This window comes from Molothrus aeneus, chromosome 2, assembly GCF_037042795.1.
Source record: "Molothrus aeneus isolate 106 chromosome 2, BPBGC_Maene_1.0, whole genome shotgun sequence".
Classification (NCBI taxonomy): domain Eukaryota; kingdom Metazoa; phylum Chordata; class Aves; order Passeriformes; family Icteridae; genus Molothrus; species Molothrus aeneus.
Genome location: NC_089647.1, coordinates 114,192,246 through 114,214,473, shown reverse-complemented (window position 1 = coordinate 114,214,473; position 22,228 = coordinate 114,192,246). Strand labels below are relative to the sequence as shown.

General features: G+C 44.8%; 1 protein-coding gene across 1 annotated transcript in view; it reads right to left on the bottom strand.

The window, feature by feature from the left end:
- ERG (ETS transcription factor ERG) overlaps nt 1–22,228 on the bottom strand; it is a 144,965-nt gene that overhangs the window by 89,720 nt on the left and 33,017 nt on the right. Inside the window, exon 2 of the mRNA XM_066571699.1 lies at nt 14,274–14,361. Within this exon, the coding sequence (XP_066427796.1) occupies nt 14,274–14,312 (39 nt within the window). The 5' untranslated portion in view covers nt 14,313–14,361. The remainder of the gene's footprint in view (nt 1–14,273; nt 14,362–22,228) is intronic.

The following is a 22,228-nucleotide window of genomic DNA, read 5'->3' as shown; positions in this document are numbered from 1 at the left end:
TGGGGCACACTTGGAGATGCCACCTGGCTGAATCAGGAAGGAAAAGATTATTTTCTCACTAGTTAAATGGTGCTGCACCTCGCCACGCACTTTGAGCGGTGGATGCAAGAAAAGGCTGCAGAGGTCCTCTCATTTTTGGGATTTCCAGCAGAGTCAATATCATATCCAACAGCAAAATACCACTAAGAAATCTCTATCTGTGATTCTGGCTTTTACCAAAACTACAAACTGAGATTTCTCACAAGCCCTACTCAGCTGATCCTATTCCAATTCAGGAAAAGGCACACCAGCTGTCTCTGTAAATGTACAAGTTTACTGAAGCCATGATTATGTATGAAAACATCCAGACTGCTTCCAGAGAGCTCTGTCCTAATATTGACATAAAATTGCCTCATTTCTATTTGCAATGTGATTGCAAATCCATGATTGGGGTTTTCATGTACCCACACTCCTGCAACAGCTGAAAGCAGTGACTCCAGATCAGTCATGAACGTGAAATTTGGCAATATTTGTGTATCACCATCTTTTCACATCAGTGTTGCATTCCTGGGCCTCATGAAAGATCTTCAGGCAAGAAGAATCATATTGTTTAATGCATTCCCATAAATAGCTATCCACAGATATTCTCCCTTTCCCTTCACAACAGCCAGGGCTGGCCAGGCACAAACCTCATCCCCGGTGTCCCATGGAACACCCAAGTCCAGCCACAAGGACCAGCCCAGCCTCAACCCAAACACGAGCTCAGCAGAAAGGCCCATGTGGCCCTGGTTGTGGGATGCTGGTCACAGAGGTGAAGTGTCAGGCAGACAAAGCTGGGACTTGTCTTTTTTTTTTTGTTCGGTGTTTGTTTATGTGCCGCACACGTCGTGCCCGGTAACACGAAGCCACCAGTTTCGGGTTACAAATATACCATAAATGCCATAAGTGATTTATTTTTCTGCCGCGCCTGGGAAAGCAAATTTGGCATTTTTTTAAAAAATCTTAAGTTGACGCTGATGTATTCTGATTGCCACTGCAAATATAGATGTTTTTGTTATGCACAAGCACCGTTTTGATGTGATGGCCAAAGCTCTCAGAGGGTTGGATTCAGAGAGATTGAGCATTGAGAAAGATCCATCAGATTTTGGGACCCCCGCCACAAACAATTTTCAGTTCAGTAGGACTGGTCTGAGAACAACTTTAATGTGCTTTTTAGTCTGAGGCATGTTGGTTCTAAAAGCCACTGACAAGTTTCACACACAAACATTTATGTTTGGAGGAGGTGCTGCCAAGCAAGCCTGTAAAAACCATTAAATCTAAAATTTGTTATTTCGCTAAAGCATTCTGAAAAATCGCACAGAGAGGCTGCATTTTGCAAAACCTGGAGAGGTTAATTTCACCCCTGAAATGTGATTTCTTTTTAAATCCTTTTTTCCTCCGTAGTCCTGCCATAGGATCCACCCCAACATCTGGAGAGCAGAATCCAGGCTGACAGACTAACGCACATGTGGAGCAGTGTTTGCTCCTTTGCTGCTTCTCAGGACAGACACATTGTCTCCCTCTCCTTCTGTCTGTCCCCTCCTTTTCTTTCCCTCATTTTTATTTTTTTTTCACCCTTCCTTTAATAAGGCTCCACATGTCTTGCAGCTCTCTGCTGCGAATGTGACCAGGATGTGATATTGCCTTGCACCAACACACAACGTCTGGCTTAGGTGATACCAAGTTACTGCCCTGGCTTTGAATGCCTGCAAGGTTATTAACCAGCACATCTGGCTCTCTCCCTAGGAGGGTGAGTTCTGCAGTGCCCCAGGAATTTCTTTCATACACCACTTTTATTAGCTTTTCAAAAGAATAAGGATTACCACTGGAAGGGAAGACTTAGGTCGTTTGCAAACATATTGGTCGCCAACCTGCTTGCCATGTTTGAAAAGCAACAATAACCACAACTCATTATTTGATTTTCAGAAGTAATCCTCCTTCATTTTAGCACAGTATTACTGCTCTTGGTCTGCATTAATGAAAAAAAATGGCTGGTGATTTGTGATAAATAGAATTAAAAAAAAAAAAGACATTACAGAAAGCCACAAGGATAACTTAGTTTGGAAATACAGCCCCCAAAACATTAATTTCTAATCCTATTTTTCCTGCAGACCTCACTCCATGATCACAGAAAGGGAAGAGAAATGTGTTTCAGGCTTAATCAAAAGAGAGAAGCGCACGTGTAGCTCCAGAGAGCAAATTTATCTCCTTTGCCCACACATGGAAGTTGCACAGGACGTGAAGTCTGAATGCACAAGTGATATTACTGTAATTTCCCATCTGGACATCCCTATTTCAGTAATGCCAGAGAGGCCTTTTCTGGTTTCATTTATTTCACTTCCGAAGCAGTTTAAGACAAACGGGAAAACTACCAAAAAAAAAAAAAAAAATCCATGTGGGGTTGTTACAGAGGGAGCTCCCCAGGGCTTTCCTTCTAGCTGCCCAGCAAAATTCAATGATCCTGGCCGAAGTTCTCCTGAAAAAAACTCTGGAAACACCTGCCCAGCTCCCTGCCTGCCTCCTAACCCACCTGGAACTCCACCTTCCCACCACCTGCCACTGCTGACCACACTTCAATGCAATATTCACCATGCAGAATTAAGCAAGACTAAAAAAATAAAATAAAAAATTGCTGGACTTGCTAATTAATCTCCTTTTGAAGCCACATGAGGCCAGATTTTCAGAAGCTGTCGGCACTCAGCAGCATCCCATTGTTCCAAGTGGGAGTTGTTTGGCACTCCCAGCTTTTGAAGGGCTGCTCCTCCACGTAGGTGTTTAAATGGGAGCTCTGCTCTCCACTAACCTTTCACAATTGCTTTTGGCCAGGCTGATCCTCCAGAAATATCTCAAAGAGCGGTGCAAGCACTCACAGAAAAGTCTATTTTAAAACTAAGCATAAATAGCCCATACTCCTCCAGCCAGGGAGAAGAAACAACATTCTGTGATTTCCCCGACCAAGGGAGACAGCCAGGCAAAAAGTTCACCAACTCCACTAAATTCATACAATGAAAACAAAACAAAGATTCCTAATTATGCAAATGAAAACAGTGAATGTTTTCAAGAATGTCACAACCTTACGTGGGGATTTCTGCCAAACGGAGCAAGAATTTAAATCCATCAGATAAAATCTTGATTTCTTTAGATTAATATCCAAACAAAAGGCATGCCTGGTTGAAACTCTAACCATAAAGTCTAGTATCAGATAAATTACAGCCAACAGAACATAAAGATCTTCTCACCTCCTCAGGTTTGAATCTTCTGAAAAGCCCACCTTGGCAGCCTTAGACTTGGCATTATTCACTCAGCTCCAGCCTTCAAAAGAGCCACGACTGTTTGGTCCACTAAGGCTCATGGAAATCCTTACAGGGATTTTTTGTTGTGCCTGCCTATAAATTGCATTGTCTTCTAAAGGCTTCCTGTCCTGCAAACAGAGGCACCAGCACAGAGATTCAACTGAGATTGTTTTCCCCTTCTTCTGCTGCTTTTATTTAACACACACACAAAAAAAAAAAAGGGGGGGGGGGAGAGAGAGGGGAGAGAGAGAACTGGTAGAAGTTCCTTACAGGAGTTAGAAGAGGACATCTGCAGGCAATTTAACATGAGGGTTTGTTTCTGTGTCAGCTGGCAACCCCTGGATAACTCTGTCATGTAACTTATATGCTAAAACATGATGTAGGACAACCAGTGAGACTGGGTAAATATGGCAGCACATCAGTTTTATTTGATTAAGATTTATACTTTTTCGAAGGGAGCAGCCCTGCCACAAACTCTGACAACAAATACAACCCTGGAGCTGAGAGACTGTCCCACCCTGATCTCCAAACCCACCTTCTGCTGCAGCCCAGGAACAAAAAACAGGGTTTTTTCAGGTGAAGATGGGAATTTTTCCATTCCCTCCCAGTTCAGGAGTGATCCAACAGAATGTGGAAGGGCTCAGGCAAACCCGAGGCTGAGCCCACAGTTTGTGCCTCAGTTTTCTGCTCCCTGCCCATTCCAAAAGGAACACAGACCAGTATCCAAAGGAAGCTCTGGAGATAACCCAGCTCCCCAATTTTCCCCACCCCATGTGTTAGACTTCCTCCCAGCCAGAAGAATCTGGTCAAGTGAGGAAAGCTCATCCATCCTGGTTCCACTTCTGCTCTTGCATCAGATCTTACGTATTTTGACATTTATAGCCATGCATTTGAACTGAGGGCCTGATTAGATTCAATTGGTAAAATTACCTTCCTCCCCCTCCCTCCCCCCTCCTCTTTGTGTGTGTGCACACTTTGGTTTAGATTATTAGTCATTTAAAAATCAATCTTGCAGTTAAATGTTTAATGGCATAATTGCTCCTGTTGCCTAAATTTGTTTAGTTTCTGCTTTATTAGCATGTAATAACTGAAAGTATATTTTCCTCTGTCTCAGTTAATAACATCTCTGCCATGGCTGAGGCGCTGTGAGCTGGCTGCCTGCAGCTCTGGGACAGCTCTGGGGGAACTGGAGAGATTTTCTGAAGCTTTAACTTAGGAGACAGTGGCTCCCCTTAACTCAGTCCTCAGCTGAGGTTTTAAACAATTTTTTGGGGTTTTTAAACAATTTTTTGTTCATTCTCAGTTCATTTTGAGAGCCTTTTAGGGAAGATCTGTTGTCCCAGACATGGACACGTGTGCCAGCTCTGTCACACAGGATGGGTCAGGCTGGAAGGGACCACAGAGGGTCCCTGGTGCCACCTCCCTGCTCCAGCAGGGCCATCCCAGAGCACAGGGCACAGGCTGGGTCCAGATGGCTCTGGAATGTCCCCAGGAGGAGCCCCCAGAGCCCCTCTGGGCTCTGCTCCAGCTCGGTCCCTGCCCAGGGCAGAAGTTGTGCCTCCTGTGCAGGGGAATTGCTGGGCTCAGGCCCTGCCCGTGGCTCTGGGGCCATTGCTGGGCCTGGAGCAGAGCCTGGGCCTGCTCTGACCTCTGCACACAGGGACAGACACAGGGACAGACACAGGGACAGACACAGGGACAGACAGGGACACCCGAGGACAGCCAGGGACACCCACAGGGACAGCCAGGGACAGACACAGGGACAGGCACAGGGACAGACACAGGGACAGCCAGGGACAGACACAGGGACAGGCACAGGGACACCAGGGCCACTCTCAGCTGAGGCTCCTCTCCAGGCTGAACTCTCCATCTAACAAAGAGCTAAACACCAATCTCCCCTGTGCTTAATGCAACTACACCAAATCTTCATGGAAAGAGGGGAAGGACACAGGTGCTTCCCAAGGAAAATTAACCCCTTCCTAATACAGGTCTCCCCCTTTTTTTAAAAGGGATCCCAGATAGTGCTGAAAGCAATTGAATTACCTGGGGAGGACGGGACCTTGAAGCCCATTCAGTTCCAACCATGGGCAGGGACACGTTTCACTGTCCCAGCTGCTCCAAGCTCCAACCTGGCTTTGAATATGTCCAAGAATTGGGCAGCCACAGCTTCTCTGGGCAAGCTGTGCCAGGGTTTCTGCCCTATTATTCACAGTCTTGACATGGCAGCTTTCTGGGATCTTGGAAAATCTCTCTATGTGACCAAGACAGAAACCAGTGTCAGCCCACCCTGGAAGGCTCACAGCACACCTCAGATTTACCTCCCTCCTTCCCAATGTAATCTGAATTTGCAATAGCAGGTTACAGTGTCCTACCAAACATTTACTGCTGCTCCAGGAGGTGATAATGACTGCCAGCAAGTTTATCTCTTTGATCCAAGGCAATCACAGATGATATGGAATATACAACACACATGCCAAACACTCTTTTAAGCCTCAGCAGCAGAAACAATTGATCCCTTCCATGTCACAAAAAAAATAACCCAAAACACTGAAAGCAACAGAAGCGTGGGCCTAGAGGTGTAGAAGAGCAGGGTTAGATGGGATATTAGAAAAAAATAATTTCCTGTGAGGATGGGCAGGCCCTGGCACAGGGTGCCCAGAGCAGCTGGGGCTGCCCCTGGATCCCTGGCAGTGCCCAAGGCCAGGTTGGACACTGGGGCTGGAGCAGCCTGGGACAGTGGAAGGTGTCCCTGCCTGGCAGGGGTGGCACTGGATGAATTTTAAGGTCCTTTCCAACCCAAAACATTCTGGGATTTTATATCTCACAGTAAAAGTCAACCATATTATTTGAATTTAAATATTGCTGTAAATCTGGAGGGCAACATTTGGGGTTTACAGGTTGTTAGGCAGCAAAAAAGCTGAATTTCTGAGGAGGATGTGGTAGTGAAGAAAGCACTATAGGGCCTCTGGGAAACAGAACTCACTGGCCACACAGACATGGGATTTTAGGGGCACAGCAGCTACCCTTCCTGCTCTTCTAGGTGAGCAAAATATATACTTTTTGATAAATAAACAAAATTGCACCAGGAAAACACTTATTGTACAGAATCAGTTTCTTTTTCTAATTAAACATGTATGGAAATATCCAAATATTCCCTACTGACTTGAGCCAAGGAAGATTTTCCACAACAAGAATTTGAATTTTCTTGGGAAAGAACACTGGGAGTCTGAAAATATCCCACAGAACAACAGGGAAAGACTTATGGCAAATGATAAAATAGCAAGTTGGTGAAAGGTATCTAATCAAATGCCCATAACTGTTTATGAGGTAATGTCTGTATTAATAATCTAAAGAAGGGGATAAAACAACACATCAGCCAAAGATACTGCACCCCAAAGACAACTCTGGGACACCAACAGGATTGGGGAAATAATCCAAAAGGGTCTTGAGGAGATAAGAACAAGGGGAGGAAATAATGAAGTAAAAATTCAGATTTGAAGAGGATGGGGCTTAGAACAAGTTGAAACATGAGATTTTCTAAAATGGGAGAGAAGAGAGAGAGGAGGAGCAGGGATAGTGAGAGAGAGAAGAAATGAATTTTGGAACAGATGAAGTACATCACCAAGTCCAAGACAATCATTTATCCCTGTCTGGGCTGCTGGAGCAGCAGCTCCTGCAAAATGCCTTTCAGGCCTACAAGGCATTAGCAGAAGTGTAACAAAGTGGTCATTTATGACCCCATTTGTGACCAAACAAGCAGGACAGCTGAAAGCAGGGCTGGATGCAGAGCTGAGGGGCGAAGCTGCCTGATCCCCACCACCCAAAATAGACCTGAGCAGAACTGATGTGCTTGGCAACCTCCCCTCAGCTCCCCCTATAAATCTCCCTCTTCAGGAAGGTGAGAAAGAGCAAAGTCAGTGTGAAATTAAGGAGTTTGAATCCCTACTGAGTAGCTGAATATGAGCAAATGCTTCACAATAACAAGTCATGGGGAATCATCCCTCAGGAAAGGTGAAAAATCAGCCCTTGCTTGGGATACTTGTGGCCAGATGAAGGCAAAATACAAATGCAGTGTATATTAAACATACAGTAAGTATGTAATCTCTGTAAATAAGTAAATAATCTCTGACTTGCTCAGAGATGATCCCCACACATCTTCAGCATTTGCCCTGCAGATCTGTGTGAGGATAGTCCAGGGCAGGTGGTTTCTGTACCAGTTTTCAAGGAAGAAGGACACAGTCCTTTAGAGAGTCCCAAGGCTGCTCCAGAGCCAGACTTCCTTGCACCCCTTCCCTTCAGTGATCTCAATGAAGCCACACACAAAAATGACAGCCTTGGAGGCACAAAACAGCATTGGACACTTGGGCTCATTGGGTTTTCAGAAACTGCTATGGAATAATTCTTTTATTCCTTCTAAGAAACCAGGTTTTCATTCATTGTGGTATCAGAACAGCTTGCAGATTTGATTACCCAAAACTGACAGATTGAGAGGCAACAACCTCAGTTACATCCACAGAACAAATGAGGTTGTACAGACGCAGACCAGCCGAGCTTGGCTTGAAATGTTTGATGCCCTTGGAGAATTTTGGATTTGCTGACCCCACATGCCAGGGTGGGCAGGACCTAAGGAAGAGGGGACAAGTATTCTGACAGTGGGCTTGAGAGACCTTTACAGGCTGAGATTTGGGAGCCCTCAGTGCCACTCCAGAGCAGAGCAATAGGAACAGGAGGATCTTCTTTCTCAGTGTCCCCAAAGTAGAACTGGTTTTGTCCCTGATCCAGTTTGTCTTGTCCATCTTTCCCAACTTCTTCTTGTAGCTTCTCCCCACCCTCAGCTTCCCACCCTGGCTCTGCTTTCCAAAACCATCCATTTTATGATCTCTACCCATCACCAGTGGAAATGTCCAGACTTTTAAGTGTCTGGCAGACTGCAGAAATGAGATTTAAACACGTCTGACTCCATGTAACAAAGGGTTTGTGTAAAGCACATCTATCAGCCAGAGCTCTGAAAATGCATTTGGTACTCTTTAGTTTGCTCTTTCCTGCTTATGAAGAAGATAATTTTTGTTTAAAAATGGCCCCACTTAAGGAATTATCCATGCCATTAGTCCCTATAACAATAGAGATTAAAGTCTCTAGACCATCCCTATCAAAATAACATACTCCTCTTTGAACTTGTCATTAACACTGTTTTCCATCTGGTTGTTGGCAGCAAACTTGGATTTGCTCCGAATTGCTGAAAGTTCATCAATTATAGCACACAGAAGCCATTATCTCTCTTTTCCTTTAGCAAGGAGGTATTTGCTCAGGCAGACAGAAGAGGTAGAGGGTCAAGAGCAAAGAAAAAAAAATAAAAAGCAGGAAGAATTTACTCACTGGAACTCTATGGCAATCATTTGGTTACCATCCAGAATTTTAAGCTGCTGAGAAGTGAATCACAATTTCTGCCTAGGAGGGGATTCTAGAGTTCAAATCCAGTAGTGATTCTGGCATTATTACAGGTAACTGATGTGTGCTGACACAGGAGGGAAATGGAACAGCAAATCTGAATCCTGGCAGTGTGGGAGCTCTGAATGAGCACGGGAGGAGAGGGAGGAGTGCCACCCACATCCATGGTAAATTCTCTTTATAAACTCATCCATGGCAAACTTTACTTTCTGAGGACACAGAGTGAGCTGTGGTGATCATTCAAACAAGATTTAGGGGCTCTAATCCAGCACAATGAGAAAGAAGAACAGTGAAACTCAAACTGTGGCTTTACCCTGTCAGTACTACAACAGGGGAAGAGCTTTTGAAGTTTCACCAGAATAATGAATAAAGTCCAGAGTGAGAGGTAAGAAAAGGGAATGGAGCTACAACTGTTCAGCTTTGGGGGCTGCTGATACTAAAACCTTTTCACATCTCTCATGAAGCAGGCAGCAGTTACCCCTGAGATGCCAGGCACCAGTCTGCAGCCCAGGAAACGTCCAGGAGCTTGTTCACCTCCATGCCCTGGGGCTAAAGGCACCTTCTCCCAGTGAGAGGCCACTGCAGGACTTCTGCCCAAGGGCTCACCACCCATTCATACCTGCAGGAGGGCTGGCTCATTGCTCAGGAGCAGATATTCCACATTTTCTGGAAGGGATAGGAGCATGTTATCACCTGGTGGCAGGCTGTGATCCAGCAGAACTCCATGCTCCACATGGATCACCTCCTCATCCAGGCTGCAGTGGGTCTCAGTTTACCTCACCTGGGGCTTTGGGCCAAGCTCTTTGTATCCTTGGCTCTGATTTCCATGCTCTCACTCCCAGCTGAGCTGCCCAAATATCACTTCATAAGCAGTGAAAGAAGTGCTTTAGCCATGCAAAGAATCCACAAGGATCAGACTTCTGGCTCAGGCAAGCCCCAAAAAGAGGTGAGGGTAAAAGCCTGGCTTTATCCTCCTTATCCTGAAGGACAATAATAATAATAATAATAATAATAATAATAATAAGAAGAAGAAGAAGAAGAAGAAGAAGAAGAAGAAGAAGAAGAAGAAGAAGAAGTTGTTGTTGTTGTTGTTGTTGTTGCTGTTGTTATTGTCCTTCCCTTCTTGTCCCCCTGCCTGTTCAGGCAGAGACTGTATTGTGCATCCAAAACTCCCAGCATAACAAAGTCTTGGATCCTATTCTACAATTCCAGGAAAAATAACAGATTATATCAGACCCAGAATATACTCCTTAACAAATAATACCACTTGAAAAATAAAAATTTTTTAAAAATCAGATTTAACTATAACACAAGAGATTAGGTACATCCAGCAGCATCTCTACACTGCCACAATTTGAAATCCAATATTCTTTGCCCAAAAAAGGAGTTCTGAGGTCAGGTTTTGTGAGACTTCCAGCAACAATATGGGATGCTGTGCCTGGAAATGTGGATTTACCACCACAACCCAGACAGAGAAGCGCTAAATTCAGGAGAGGTTTTCAGAAACTGCTATGGAATAATTCTTTTATTCCTTCTAAGAAACCAGGTTTTCATTCACTGTGGTATCAGGAACAGCTTCCAGATTTGATAACTCAAATCTGACAGATTGAGAGGCAACAACCTCAGTTACATCCACAGAACAAATGAGGTTATACAGACACAGACCAGCTGAGCTGGGCTTGAAATGTTTGATGCCCTTGGAGTATTTTTTATCAAGAATGTCTTCTTTAATTAAGCTGTCTGGGGTATAAATTGTTCCCATTCTTCACCTTCTGCAATGAAAAAACAGAGTGTGCCACCACAAGCTGCTGCCCACCTCTTCATCCCACATCTCAAAATCATCACCAAGGAACAGAAAAATCAGACCAGATAAATGTGAACTGACCAAATCTTCCAGCAGTCTTGATCCAATGAAAATCACACCCATTATCCCAGGATACACACCATCACTGATAAATACAGTCATTTTTTTTACCTACACCAGTGAGTCCCAAAGGAAGAGCAGTAATTTGGTTTTTTTAGAATTGGTTCCACAAAATCCCCTCACAGTGACGGCACAAGCTAACTGAAGTGAAAGAAACATTTGACCTCTTTCAAAAGCAGAATTTAACCCTTAAAAAATACAAGGTTTATTTAAAGGTCAGTATTTTTAAACCATAAATCCCAAAAAACAAAATATGTAAATCTCAGGCAGCATTTTGGAGTTTTTCTGTGACTATGGTTGTAAGAACTGGAGTTTAATGGTAACAGAACAACAAAAATATCACATGAAAGTGTGTGTAAATGGCAGTCTTGCCTATACAAAGCCACAATTTTATCAGTGTGAGGAGGTTTATTTATTTCACTTTTCTTACAGACACTCAATGTGTGAAAAATATCAGGGTCAGAATTCCCCTGATTTTGCTGAACTGGAAATGAAAATCCAAAACCATCCACCCTTTTCCTTGTCCACATCAAATGTTTCTTTCCTTTCTGCTTGGACCAAACACAAGGTCATGACTCAAGTGAAATTACACATTAGGGAGCCACAGGGTGACCAGATCAATGTCAGATGCTTCATTCAAGCTGAAAAATGTAAAGCTTAATCTTCAGTATCTCTGGAATGAAGCTGCCCAAACAGAAGGAGGACACACACTTTGAGGCTTTCCAAACATTCCCAAAATTGGACAGGATCTGCCTGGGTGCAGAATGGGTAATCCTGGGTAAGAATCCAGCTCTTATCCCATTCAGGGATGGAGCACACGAACACTGAGATTTGTTACATTTTCCTTCTGGTACCAGAAAAGGCTGATTTCAAACCAGAACACACGAAACTCACACGACGCACATGAAATTCCCATTTCTGAAAGAAAGAAATCTCTGAATATTCATCTTGCCATATTCTTGTATATTTTGCATTATTTTTCTGCACATGTTCAGGCAGAAAACTTAAATTTTGCCATCTGCCAAATCTTAAGAATCCAGACACTTTCCAGAAGGTGAATTTTCAAAGTTCCAGCTCTAAATGTGCAAGGATGAGGCTGTGTCTGCTCGTAAAGAAACACCATCATGTGACAGAATGCAGTTAATTAAACAAAACCTTATCAAGGATGATTGTAGTGAACCCAGTTTGTCTCTTCTGTGTTACAACAGCAATGAGAGATCACAGAATCACAAAATCATGGATGGTTTGGGTTGGAAGGGACCCTAAAAATCACCCAGTGCCACCCCTGCCATGGCAGGGACACCTCCCACTGTCCCAGGCTGCTCCAAGCCCCAGTGTCCAACCTGGCCTTGGGCACTGCCAGGGATCTGGGGCAGCCCCAGCTGCTCTGGGAATTCCATCCCAGCCCCTGCCCACCCTCACAGGGATGATTTTTTCCCAATATCTTCACCCAAATTTCCTCTGGCCCAGTTTGGAGCGGTTCCCCTTGTCCTGTCACTCCAGCTCGTGATGAATTGTCCCTCTCTGGATTCCTGTAGCCCCTTCAGACACTGGAGGGTGCAGTGAAGGCTCCACAAAACCTTTTCTTCTCCAAGCTGGAAAATCCCAACCCTCTCATCCTGTCTCCATAGGTGCTCCAGTCTCTGTTATCAACTTTGTGACCTTCTCTGGACTTGTCTCCATGTCCTTCTCATGCTGGGGGCACCAGAGCTGTGACCAGGGCAGACAGAAAAGCCCAGCACACCAAAAAGGCTTTCCCACATCCCCTACACCACTTTAATCCCTTTTTTATTTTAAAGAATGCAGCTATGTCCACTTTTAAAGCCGAAATGACCCGAGCATCCATGGCTGCTTTCCAAAGAATGTGTTTAGACCACAGCAGGCCCTAATGACATAAACAGAAATCAGAAGGATTTGAAGTGGAGTTGGCCAGCTTTCCTACCCCAAACACAGCATTAAAGTAATTGCCTTCCTCACACCCTTTTTCAATAAAACAGCAACTTTGGGGTGATGCTCTGCTGAGAACAGGCTCCTGCAATTCCCTTGAACACACCATCACAGAGATTTTTATGCAGCTCCCTTGCTGTAATAAGATACTTTCATACCCAGCCTTGCCCTCTCCCACTAACTCCTGTGGTTACAAAAACCTTCTTTGGGCACCAGTTTTGGCAGAAAGCACGGAACTGAGTTATTCTTTATGCTATTTCTGCTGCTGTGGACATTTAAACAGCATGAAGAGGTATTAAATCCCCTTCAATGTTTTCAAGTCTTACTGGTTGTAACCCATGTTGAGGCAAAACTTCAATTTTTTGAGGGGAGGAGGATTTGTTTTTCTGCTCTTTCCATAAAAACAACTGAGGACCAGAAAGCTGTGGAAGTGCTGGGTCTGGAAAACCTGGAGAGGGGGGAAGAACAAGCTCTCCCACTACTGCAACTCATCCTAGTAACTAAACACGACCCAAAAACAACACAGAGGGATACAGAGAGAGAGAGAGAAACTCTTTCATTCACTGTGTTTTACAGAAAAAGGGAGTTGTTTAAAATAATATTTCATTTTTATTCTATGCTTCAGTTAAAAATAAGTTGTACAGTGGAGCTTTTTCTAGAGAGAGCTGCTGACTGGTAGATGGCAGCCAGCTGAGGAGAAACTCCATGAAAGAATTTGCAGAAAATATAACTTAAAAAAAAAAAACAGATAGAAAAGTAGTCAGAAAGAATGAAAGAGTCCTTAAAATTCATTCAGTGCCTCCTCTGCCACGGCAGGGACACCTTCCACTGTCCCAGCGTGCTCCAGCCCCAATGTCCAACCTGGCCTTGGGCACTGCCAGGGATCCAGGGGCAGCCCCAGCTGCTCTGAGCACCTATGCCAGGGCCTGCCCACCTTCACAGGAAGGAATTTCTTCCCAAAATCCAACCTAAATTTCCTTTCTTTCAGTCTGAATTAATTGCTACTTGTCCTATCACTCCAGTTCCTGATGAAATTTGTGTGCAATACACCAAAATTACTTGTTCTCTGCAACAGCTGCATCTGCCAGGTCCCACAGATTCCATACAGAAGGATAAGAAAACCACCAGTAATAATATTAATAATAATAGTCATAATACAGTAAAAACAAACAGTTCCTTCTGAAACACAGCAAACCACCGCTGGTTTTAAGGTGTTTTAAACATTGCAATGAAAATATGTAAGAGGTGCTTGTTTGGATCTGAATTTTTGCATTATGTTCGTTTTCCTTCTGTTTGCCACTGGATGTCATGGAGCAGAATCAGGGCCATAGAAATCCAGTGTTTCTCAAGGAAGTATATTTTATCAAACACACCAAATATTAAAGGATGATCAAGGAGGGTTAATTTTAGGAAAAGTTATCTTTAAAATATCCACGTGCTTCAGAGCAGATCACACAGGTGTCAGCAACAAAGACTGCAGGGCTGACTCAGACAAGAGCACGTAAATATTGAGGAATAAAAAAGCCCATATTGGGCAGTAGCACAATTTGTAAACATGCAAGAAAAGCTGTGGTATGTGTACATATTCTCTGATTTTATGGCTCTCCAAACATCTGAGGACTCACAATAAACAGGAAACTAACCTTGATGTGAGCTGCTGGATCGGGGACAGTCTGAATCATGTCCTTTACCAGGCCAGCGTGTTTACCAGGAGCTCAGATCCCAAGGCAGCTGCATAACCAGAGAAACAAAAGGCATATCATTATACTTTAAATGTTTATTTTCAACAGAAATCTCTTTTTATAGACTGATAAGCATCTTTCCTTCCCCAGACCTCCTCGAGGCTCAGCACAGCTGAACCTCTGAGACACTTCTGCCTCCTTAGGGTCTGCTGAGGATTTATTTCATGCAGGAGAAAACACTCAGCCCTGAAATTTTCATGGAAAAAATGATTTTTATTTGCAATGTACAGTTTTCCCAAAATAAGAACTTGGGACATGCTCTGCCCTGCCCAGCCCCATTATTCACCCAAGATATCAGAGATTTCCACAAGCCATTCTTCCCAATTTAGAAACATACAGCAGGACTGGGACAGATCTGCAGCTGATAGGAAAAAAGCACCATTTCACTGAAGCTGTGCCCCTTTACAAGAGCTGCAAATCTGGTCCAGACCCTCAATTAACAGCACTTCAGAGCAGGGATGTTCTGGAATCCTTTATCCATGTCCAGTAATGGAGTGCAGAGGGGCTGGGGCAGGTGGGGTGCATTTGTCTGCATGTGTAGGGGGTGGAAAACCATTAAAGCTCTTTAAAATAACAACAGCTTTTAATGTAAATAATGTGGAGTACTACTCAGTAACTTGAACACCAAATAACTGCTCATAAATTGGGATAAATAAAACAAAAAATTAGAAAATGTGGAAAAATGTGGGAACATGGACATGATTTAAAGTAATCTTGTCTTGTTCTCAGTTCTCCCTTAAAAGACTGGAAATGCCCATTTTTCACACAAGAGGTTTCCTTCTGCCCATGATCTTGAACTCATCTTTTAAAGCAGCAAGGCACTATCAGGGAAACAGTAATTTTCCTCAGCATCAGCTTTTTTTAAAATTTCATTATCTGCTCTCACATTTACACAAACTTGAAAATCAAATTGCATTTTTACCTATTGATTTAGGTAAATATTGCCTGGCTAACACTGAGCTGTAGCTTCCCCCAGAGAGAGTGAAGTGAGGGGACCATCTATGAACTATTCAAACCTCATTTGCATAAATTGCACTAAAAAGAGCAATTAAAGTTATGACCATTTAGATCTTTGCACACCTCCCCCTTACTACTTAAAGCAGCCAACTTTCCCACTTCAAATCCACAAAAATAATTAATTTGAAGGCCTATTAAAGAAACCCCTAAACGAGCCAAATTCCCATTTTGTCCACTTTTCCCAGCTATCTGTAGATGATCAAATGGCATAATGACATCATGGTTTTAAAGGAAGATTTTTCTTTCCACAGAACTTCAAAAGCAAGAGATGCTTTTTCAGTAAAAGCAAAATTTCACCAGCAACTTTGTTCAGATTGAAGTCAGACAGAAACACCAACAGCACTGATGTGCTTTTAATTCCCTCCCTCCCTCCCTTCCCCAGTAAATCCATGCTTGCCACATCCTCACTGGATTTATGGGATTCATATTTTAAGCTTTTGAAGCATCAACACAGGATCTGGAAACTGCAAAGTTTCACATAAAGTGGACAGAAAAGTATATTTGAATCCAGTGTTAGATCATGTTTTCAGTGTTTTCATATTCCCAGCACTGCACCTCACCCCCAGTTACAGAAGCCCACCCAGGAAAGGGAATTTGTGCCACACCCAGATTTATTTTGGTCCCTCTAAAGCCTTTGCTCAAGTTCCAACAGCACCTAAGCTTAGAAAATACATCTTGAGCTAATCCCCAAAAATGCCCTGTGTCCCTCAAGCCAGATCTTCCTCTCAAAGCTCAGTCTTGAAGCTCTCAGGGTTAAAGAGAAGTTGTTTGAGCTATTCCAGGCCACTCATTTCACATCTTTTCCCCAAAATGATGGATCCTTTATGGAAGAGAAGATGACAGAGAACATTTGCAAACCAGTTGGCAACTCTGCACCACAAGGAATGGGAATCAAAGACAAGCAAATGCTGTCCAATATGATTTGGAAAAATGAGCATGCAACTCTTCTGGACATTTGACTTTTCCCTTGTACTGTTATGAACTTAAAAGTGAGAATTCTGCTTTAAACTCAACCTTTGGCAGTGTATTCTTCTTTGTCACCTGGATATTCCAGTCTTGCTACTCTAAAGTGGGACAAGTCCTTGTCTGCAAAATACACAATTTTTATCTTTTCACCTCTGGAAATCATGGCTCGGAAAAAAAAAAAAAAAAAAAAAAAAAAGCTGTGACAGCTTTTCTTGCTCGTCCCAAACAGAAATACAATTTTCATTATTTCAGCTCCACCTTTACAGGTTTGCAGGCTGGAATTGGAAGCTTCCAGACATTTGGTACTAACTTGCTGAAGCAGATGGTATCTATTGCCAGACCCTCCTCCACCCCCAGCCCAAATTTCATGCTGGTCAGGTCTGTGGTCTGTGCTTGATGGTCTGTGACAGGCTCTGCTTGTGCCTACAGGGTTTGCCCTGCATCCCCTAAATGAGCAGCACTCTAAGGACAGAGCCAAAACTGACACTGAGACCTGGTTTAGCAAGACAACTCTCTCCAGGAAACTGAAACAAGGTTATTATAATACAAACTGAAAGTTAAACACTTGCTTAACAGCATTCCTGATTTAGGGTTATCCTGGAAGGATATCCTGGATATTCTGGTTATTCTGGATAACCCTCTGAGCAACCTGGGGTAGTGGAAGGTGTCCCTGCACATGACAGGGTTGAGTTGATCCCTTCCAACCCAAACCTTTCTGTGATTCTATAAAAGGATAAATTTGTAGCCACAGAGCAGGTTTTCTTCCTGCCATCCTGAGTCCACACTAGCATTTACTAATCCAGCTTTAGCAGCACAGGTTTTTGGGACTGGTGTCCCTCCTCTGTCACATCCAAAGTGTCACACCCAAAGTGTCACACAGAAGGATGGCACTAGTGAGAAGCAGCAATACTTGAGGCAGGAGATGTGAATTCCCCTCTGATGCTCAGGAGAGATTAAAATATCAAGACAGAAACAAGTTCTTGTACAAGACCAGCCAGAGCTGGGTGTGCCAGTGCTACCCCATGCAGGAGGAGACAGATAAGCTCTGGGACCTGTTGTGTTTCTGTGCACACATTTGGGGAGTTATGTAAGTACATCAAAGGGTGGGGAATCATGTACACATCTAGAGCTCACCCGATGTGATTGCATTGATCTTTTTTTTCTGTAGATGCATCAAGAGGATCAAACTTTTAATGGACACGTATTGTCAACTTACTGAGGCTGAACATCCCCTTTATACAGGGGCTGAACACAAACCTCTCTTGTGCATTTTCTCACCTCAGGTGCATTTTCAGTAACTTGGCATGCTGTGCTCACCTACAAAGCCCAGCAGGTTCCTCCTGAAGTGTCCTGGACCCTGCAGCAAGGGGCTGCAGAGCAGCATGGCCAGGCAGTGAGCGAGGCTGACACAAAAGGGCTCCAGGCCAAGCTGTGGCAGGGTGACACACACGGGGAGCAGAGGGGACTGCAGCCAACAGAACCAGGGCCTGTGCTGCTCTGTGCCAGGAATGAACAGGGCCCAAAGCACAATTAACAGGGTCACTGAGGCTGGAAAAGCCCTGCAAGGTCATCGAGGCCAAGCTGTGCCCCATGGGCACCTTGTCCCAGCCCAGAGCACTCAGTGCCACCTGCAGGGGACACCTGCAGGGCTGGGCACTGCAAAGCTCCCTGGGCAGCCCCTGCCAAGGCCTGAGCTCCCTTTCCATGGGCAAATTGCTGCTGCTGTCCAAGCTGAGCCTGCCCTGGCCCAGCCTGAGGCTGTTCCCTCTGCTCCTGTCCCTGTTCCCTGGGACTAGAGCCCGACCCTGCTCTGGCTGCACCCTCCTGGCAGGGACTTGTAGAGGCTCCCATGAGCCTCTTTCTACCCTATTTAGCCTTTTTTTCTCCAGGCTAAAAGGATTTGTCTGCACAGGTGACCTGGGTTCCAAGCTGTGGTTTGGGGCTGTGTGTTCTATTCCCATCTGTCAGAGCTGGGGCAGTTCTCTGCTGTCCATGGAGCAGTTTTTTCTTTCTCTCTCCCACAGCCAATCCTCCCTGCAGGAGATCTCTGCTGTCCATGGCCACTGAGTGTCCCTGCAGGGCTGATCCAATCCCAGCATCCCATGGGGAGATGCTGCGCCCAGGGGAGGAGCCAAGCATTCCTACCTGGATCCAATCTGAGGTGCTGGGACAGCCCAGCAGCCTTTGCCCAGTGCATTGCCAGAGGAGCAGCTTCTGCTGCCCTGCATGGCCAGAGGGAGCCCAGGCCCATCTCCAGCAGCCCTGGAGCTGCAGAGGAAAACTCCCCCCTTGTGCAGGATCCCTGCTCCAGCAGAGCCACAGCTGGCACTGCAGGAGGGCTGAGCCCCCATGGGATGGGGCTGTGCCACCCCCCTGACACACAGGGGAACAGGGACTGCTCTCACTCTGGCAGTGGTTTGTTTGTATCACTGCATTTTTTAATTTTACTTTTATTTTCTTCCCTAATAAATAACTGTCATTCCTACTCCCATATGTTTGCCCAAGAGCCTCTTAATTTCAAAATTATAATAATTCAGAGGAAGGGGGGTTTATATTTTCATTTCAAGGGAGGCTCCTGCCTTCCTTAGCAGACACCTGGCTTTACAAATCAAGACAACAGGAAATAATATTCAGAACAGAACCACAGTTGTAGCCAATTCTGGCTGATGTTTAATCAACAGCAAAGGAGGTGCCAGAGTGGCTGGGCCTGACTCCTGGTGCTCTGAAAACAAGGATAATGTAAAATGGTGATCCAAGCACAGGCTGCCTGGGAGAACTGCTCTGCCTACAGGCTCTCTCCAAGGAATCCTGTGTCCTTGCTGCCTGAGATGTGCATGTCACACAGCAGAACAGCTCTGAATGGCACTGACAGAATAATTAAACATAACCCCCCCCCTTTCCTGTGGCAGGCACCCAGCACTGGCACACACACACACAGAGGGGTGCACACTCTGCTGTGGTGAATAACCACACTGGTATCACACCAAATTTCTACCAGCATGACTCAGGATGTTTACCATTACTCACAGGAGGTGAATCCCTGAGCAGCTATGCAGAATATCCCAAGTCTGTGCCAGCAGGACTTTCAGACCCCCTCACTGTCATGCAACTGGACTGGTCACATATTTTTAAAGAACTGATGTTTTTCAGCTGTTGGAAAACTTTTGAGATGGCCCTTGCTGGATTGTTTTGCCAGGAAATCTCTATTTGTGTGCCTGGATCCCACCAGCACTGGTCAGTGTGTACCAGAGGGAAAGGCTGGGATATTCCAAAGGCAGAGCACTATAAACCTGCTCTCAGTGATGTGCAGAAACAGCTTTAAACTCCTGTTCCTGCAGGTTAGAGCTGCACTTTTTAGGTAGACAAATATGCTACATGTGATTTTCAGCCTTTCTGGACCCCTAAAATAATTCCAGTTATGATGGGAGCCCTCATGTTGTGAATTTAAGCCAAATTTAGGTTTGCTGCACTTTAGAAGCAGCCTACACATCCAAGATGCACTGAGAGAAAACCAGAGTGCACTTATTCCCCTGTGCTGCTGCTTTATTCATACCACAGGGCTTTACTGAAATTATTACATTGCTATTAATTTTTTTAAATAAAGTCCTTTAACAGGAGTAAGAAGTAAGAGGTGAAATCCTCATCTACTGTAGTAAACTGTTTGAACCAGCCCAGAAACTCACCCACCCTGCCTTTCTTGATGTTGGCAAAACTCAGGAGCAGAAGATCCTTACAAGCCTGCAATTTGGGAACTGCTAAGCAAACAAAATCACTTTCCCATGCCCAGCATGGTACTGTAAGTTTGTGCCTTCCCTTCTCTAATATTTCCAGGTTTAGAAGAAGGTGCTGCAGCTCCTGCTGGCACCTGGGGCTTGCCAAGAAGTCAAGGGGTGCTCCAGGAGGGGCTGAGGCAGCCCCCAGCCCCTGGGTGCCTGCAGGATTCCATGGATTTCTGGAGAAAATGGCTCCAAGTGCAAACTCCATCAGTGTCCAGTGAAGAAAGGCCACAGAAATGTTTATAATTCACATTTGTAAAGCAGGTAAGTGTGAAACACCACAACTCTTCCACTGGCAGGGAGTTATGATACAGCAGAGCTGCATGACACGAGCTCAAAGCTTTTATGTTTAACTTGTGGTTGGGTATAACTGCTTCAGTTTTGGGGTTGTTTTTTTATTTCTTTTTTATTTCTTGTTTCACTGTAACCTCTCAGTGTTTTAAGAGTCTCAACAATAAAACCTTGAGGAAAGATCTGCACCCTCAAGAAATGCTATTGCCAAGGCTGTTCACGTGCAGTCAGCATTTGCTGTTAGGGTAAGATGTGATTGCAGGTGAATACCACAAATAAAACAGTAAAGGACAAGAAAACCAAAATACAAAAAAGATGTGCTAAGCCAGGAAGTTTCTTCAGTTTTCCATAACTTTCTGTACTCACCCTGACCTCACAGGACAGAACTCCCTGGTTGTGTTGTGCACTGTGTGATGTGCTTAGTTCTTAAAGAGAAATTTAAACAGAAGTATAACTCATTGACAATTTTCTAATGACATCTCCTGATAGTTTAGATAAGGTTTGGTTTTTTTATTATTATTATATGGCATTATTTGTTATAAAAAATACAGTGGGAGAAATAAAAGCTGAGTGGGGCTGGTCTCAATTCTGGCAGCAAAAAAAATTGCCAGATTTTTCACTTTCAAGAAAACACCTCCAGAAGTTAATCATGGGCTTATAGAATGGTTGGGGTTGGAAGGGACCCTAAAAATCATCCAGTGCCACCCCTGCCATGGCAGGGACACCTCCTACTGTCCCAGGCTGCTCCATGCCCCAGTATCCAACCTTGGGCACTGCCAGGGATCCAGGGGCAGCCCCAGCTGCTCTGGGCATCCTGTGCCAGGGCCTGCCCACCCTGCCAGGGAGGAATTTTTTCCCGATATCACATCTAACCCTGCTCTCTGGCAGTGGGAAGCCATTCCCTGTGTCCTGTCCTCCAATGCCCTTGTGAAAAGTCCCTCTGCATCTCTCCTGGAGCTCCTTTAAGTGCTCTTAAGGCTGCCCTGGAGTTTTCCCTTCTCCAGGCTGAACAGCCCTAACTTTCTCAGTGCATCTTCACAGGAGAGATTCTAAATCTCCTTTTCCTTTTTTTTTTCTTTTTTAATTTTTTTTTAATTTTTTTTTTCTGGAAATAAGAAAAACTCCCCCACCCAGCCCTCCTCCTGCAAAGCCTCCCAAGGATTTGGTTTCATGGCCATGCTGACAAGTTCTCTCCCTCCCACAAGGTTAATATTAATTTCTGTCACTCAGGTCACCATTGCTGGTCTAACTGGCAGCAAACCTCCTTTTCTGATGGGATTCCCTTCCAGCTGGAATGCAGAGATTCCTGGTGGCCCTGGAGACCTCAGGACAAGGCAGGAGGGGGCAGTCCCAGCTCAGTGCTGCAGGTAAGACCTGCCCCTGTTGAAGCAGCCGTGGGCTCAAGCTGACCATGACACCACAACTGGAATATCACCCTAAGCACGTCAGTAACTGAGGGAGCACTGTCAGCACCTGCTGGAAAAGCACAGAGGGTGTTTTTCCAGGGTTTAGCTGGCTCTGGACTCACAGCACTACTCCATGTCCCTGAATCTGTGGGGACAAAGGGATGCAGCAATCTTAGAACATGTCTCTGCCAGCTGTGCCCTCCTGGAGTTCACCAACACTGAACATGGATTTTCTCCTGGGTACATTTTCCTTAGAAGGGTGAGTTCTCCTGCAGAAACTCCCTCTCCTCCCGTTTGAAGGATGGAGAAGGCACATTTCTGTGCTGCCACCCAAAAGTGTCTGTGCAGCTACTGCTTATCTCACATTCCAGCCCATGACCTCAGGGGAGGATACAGCCCT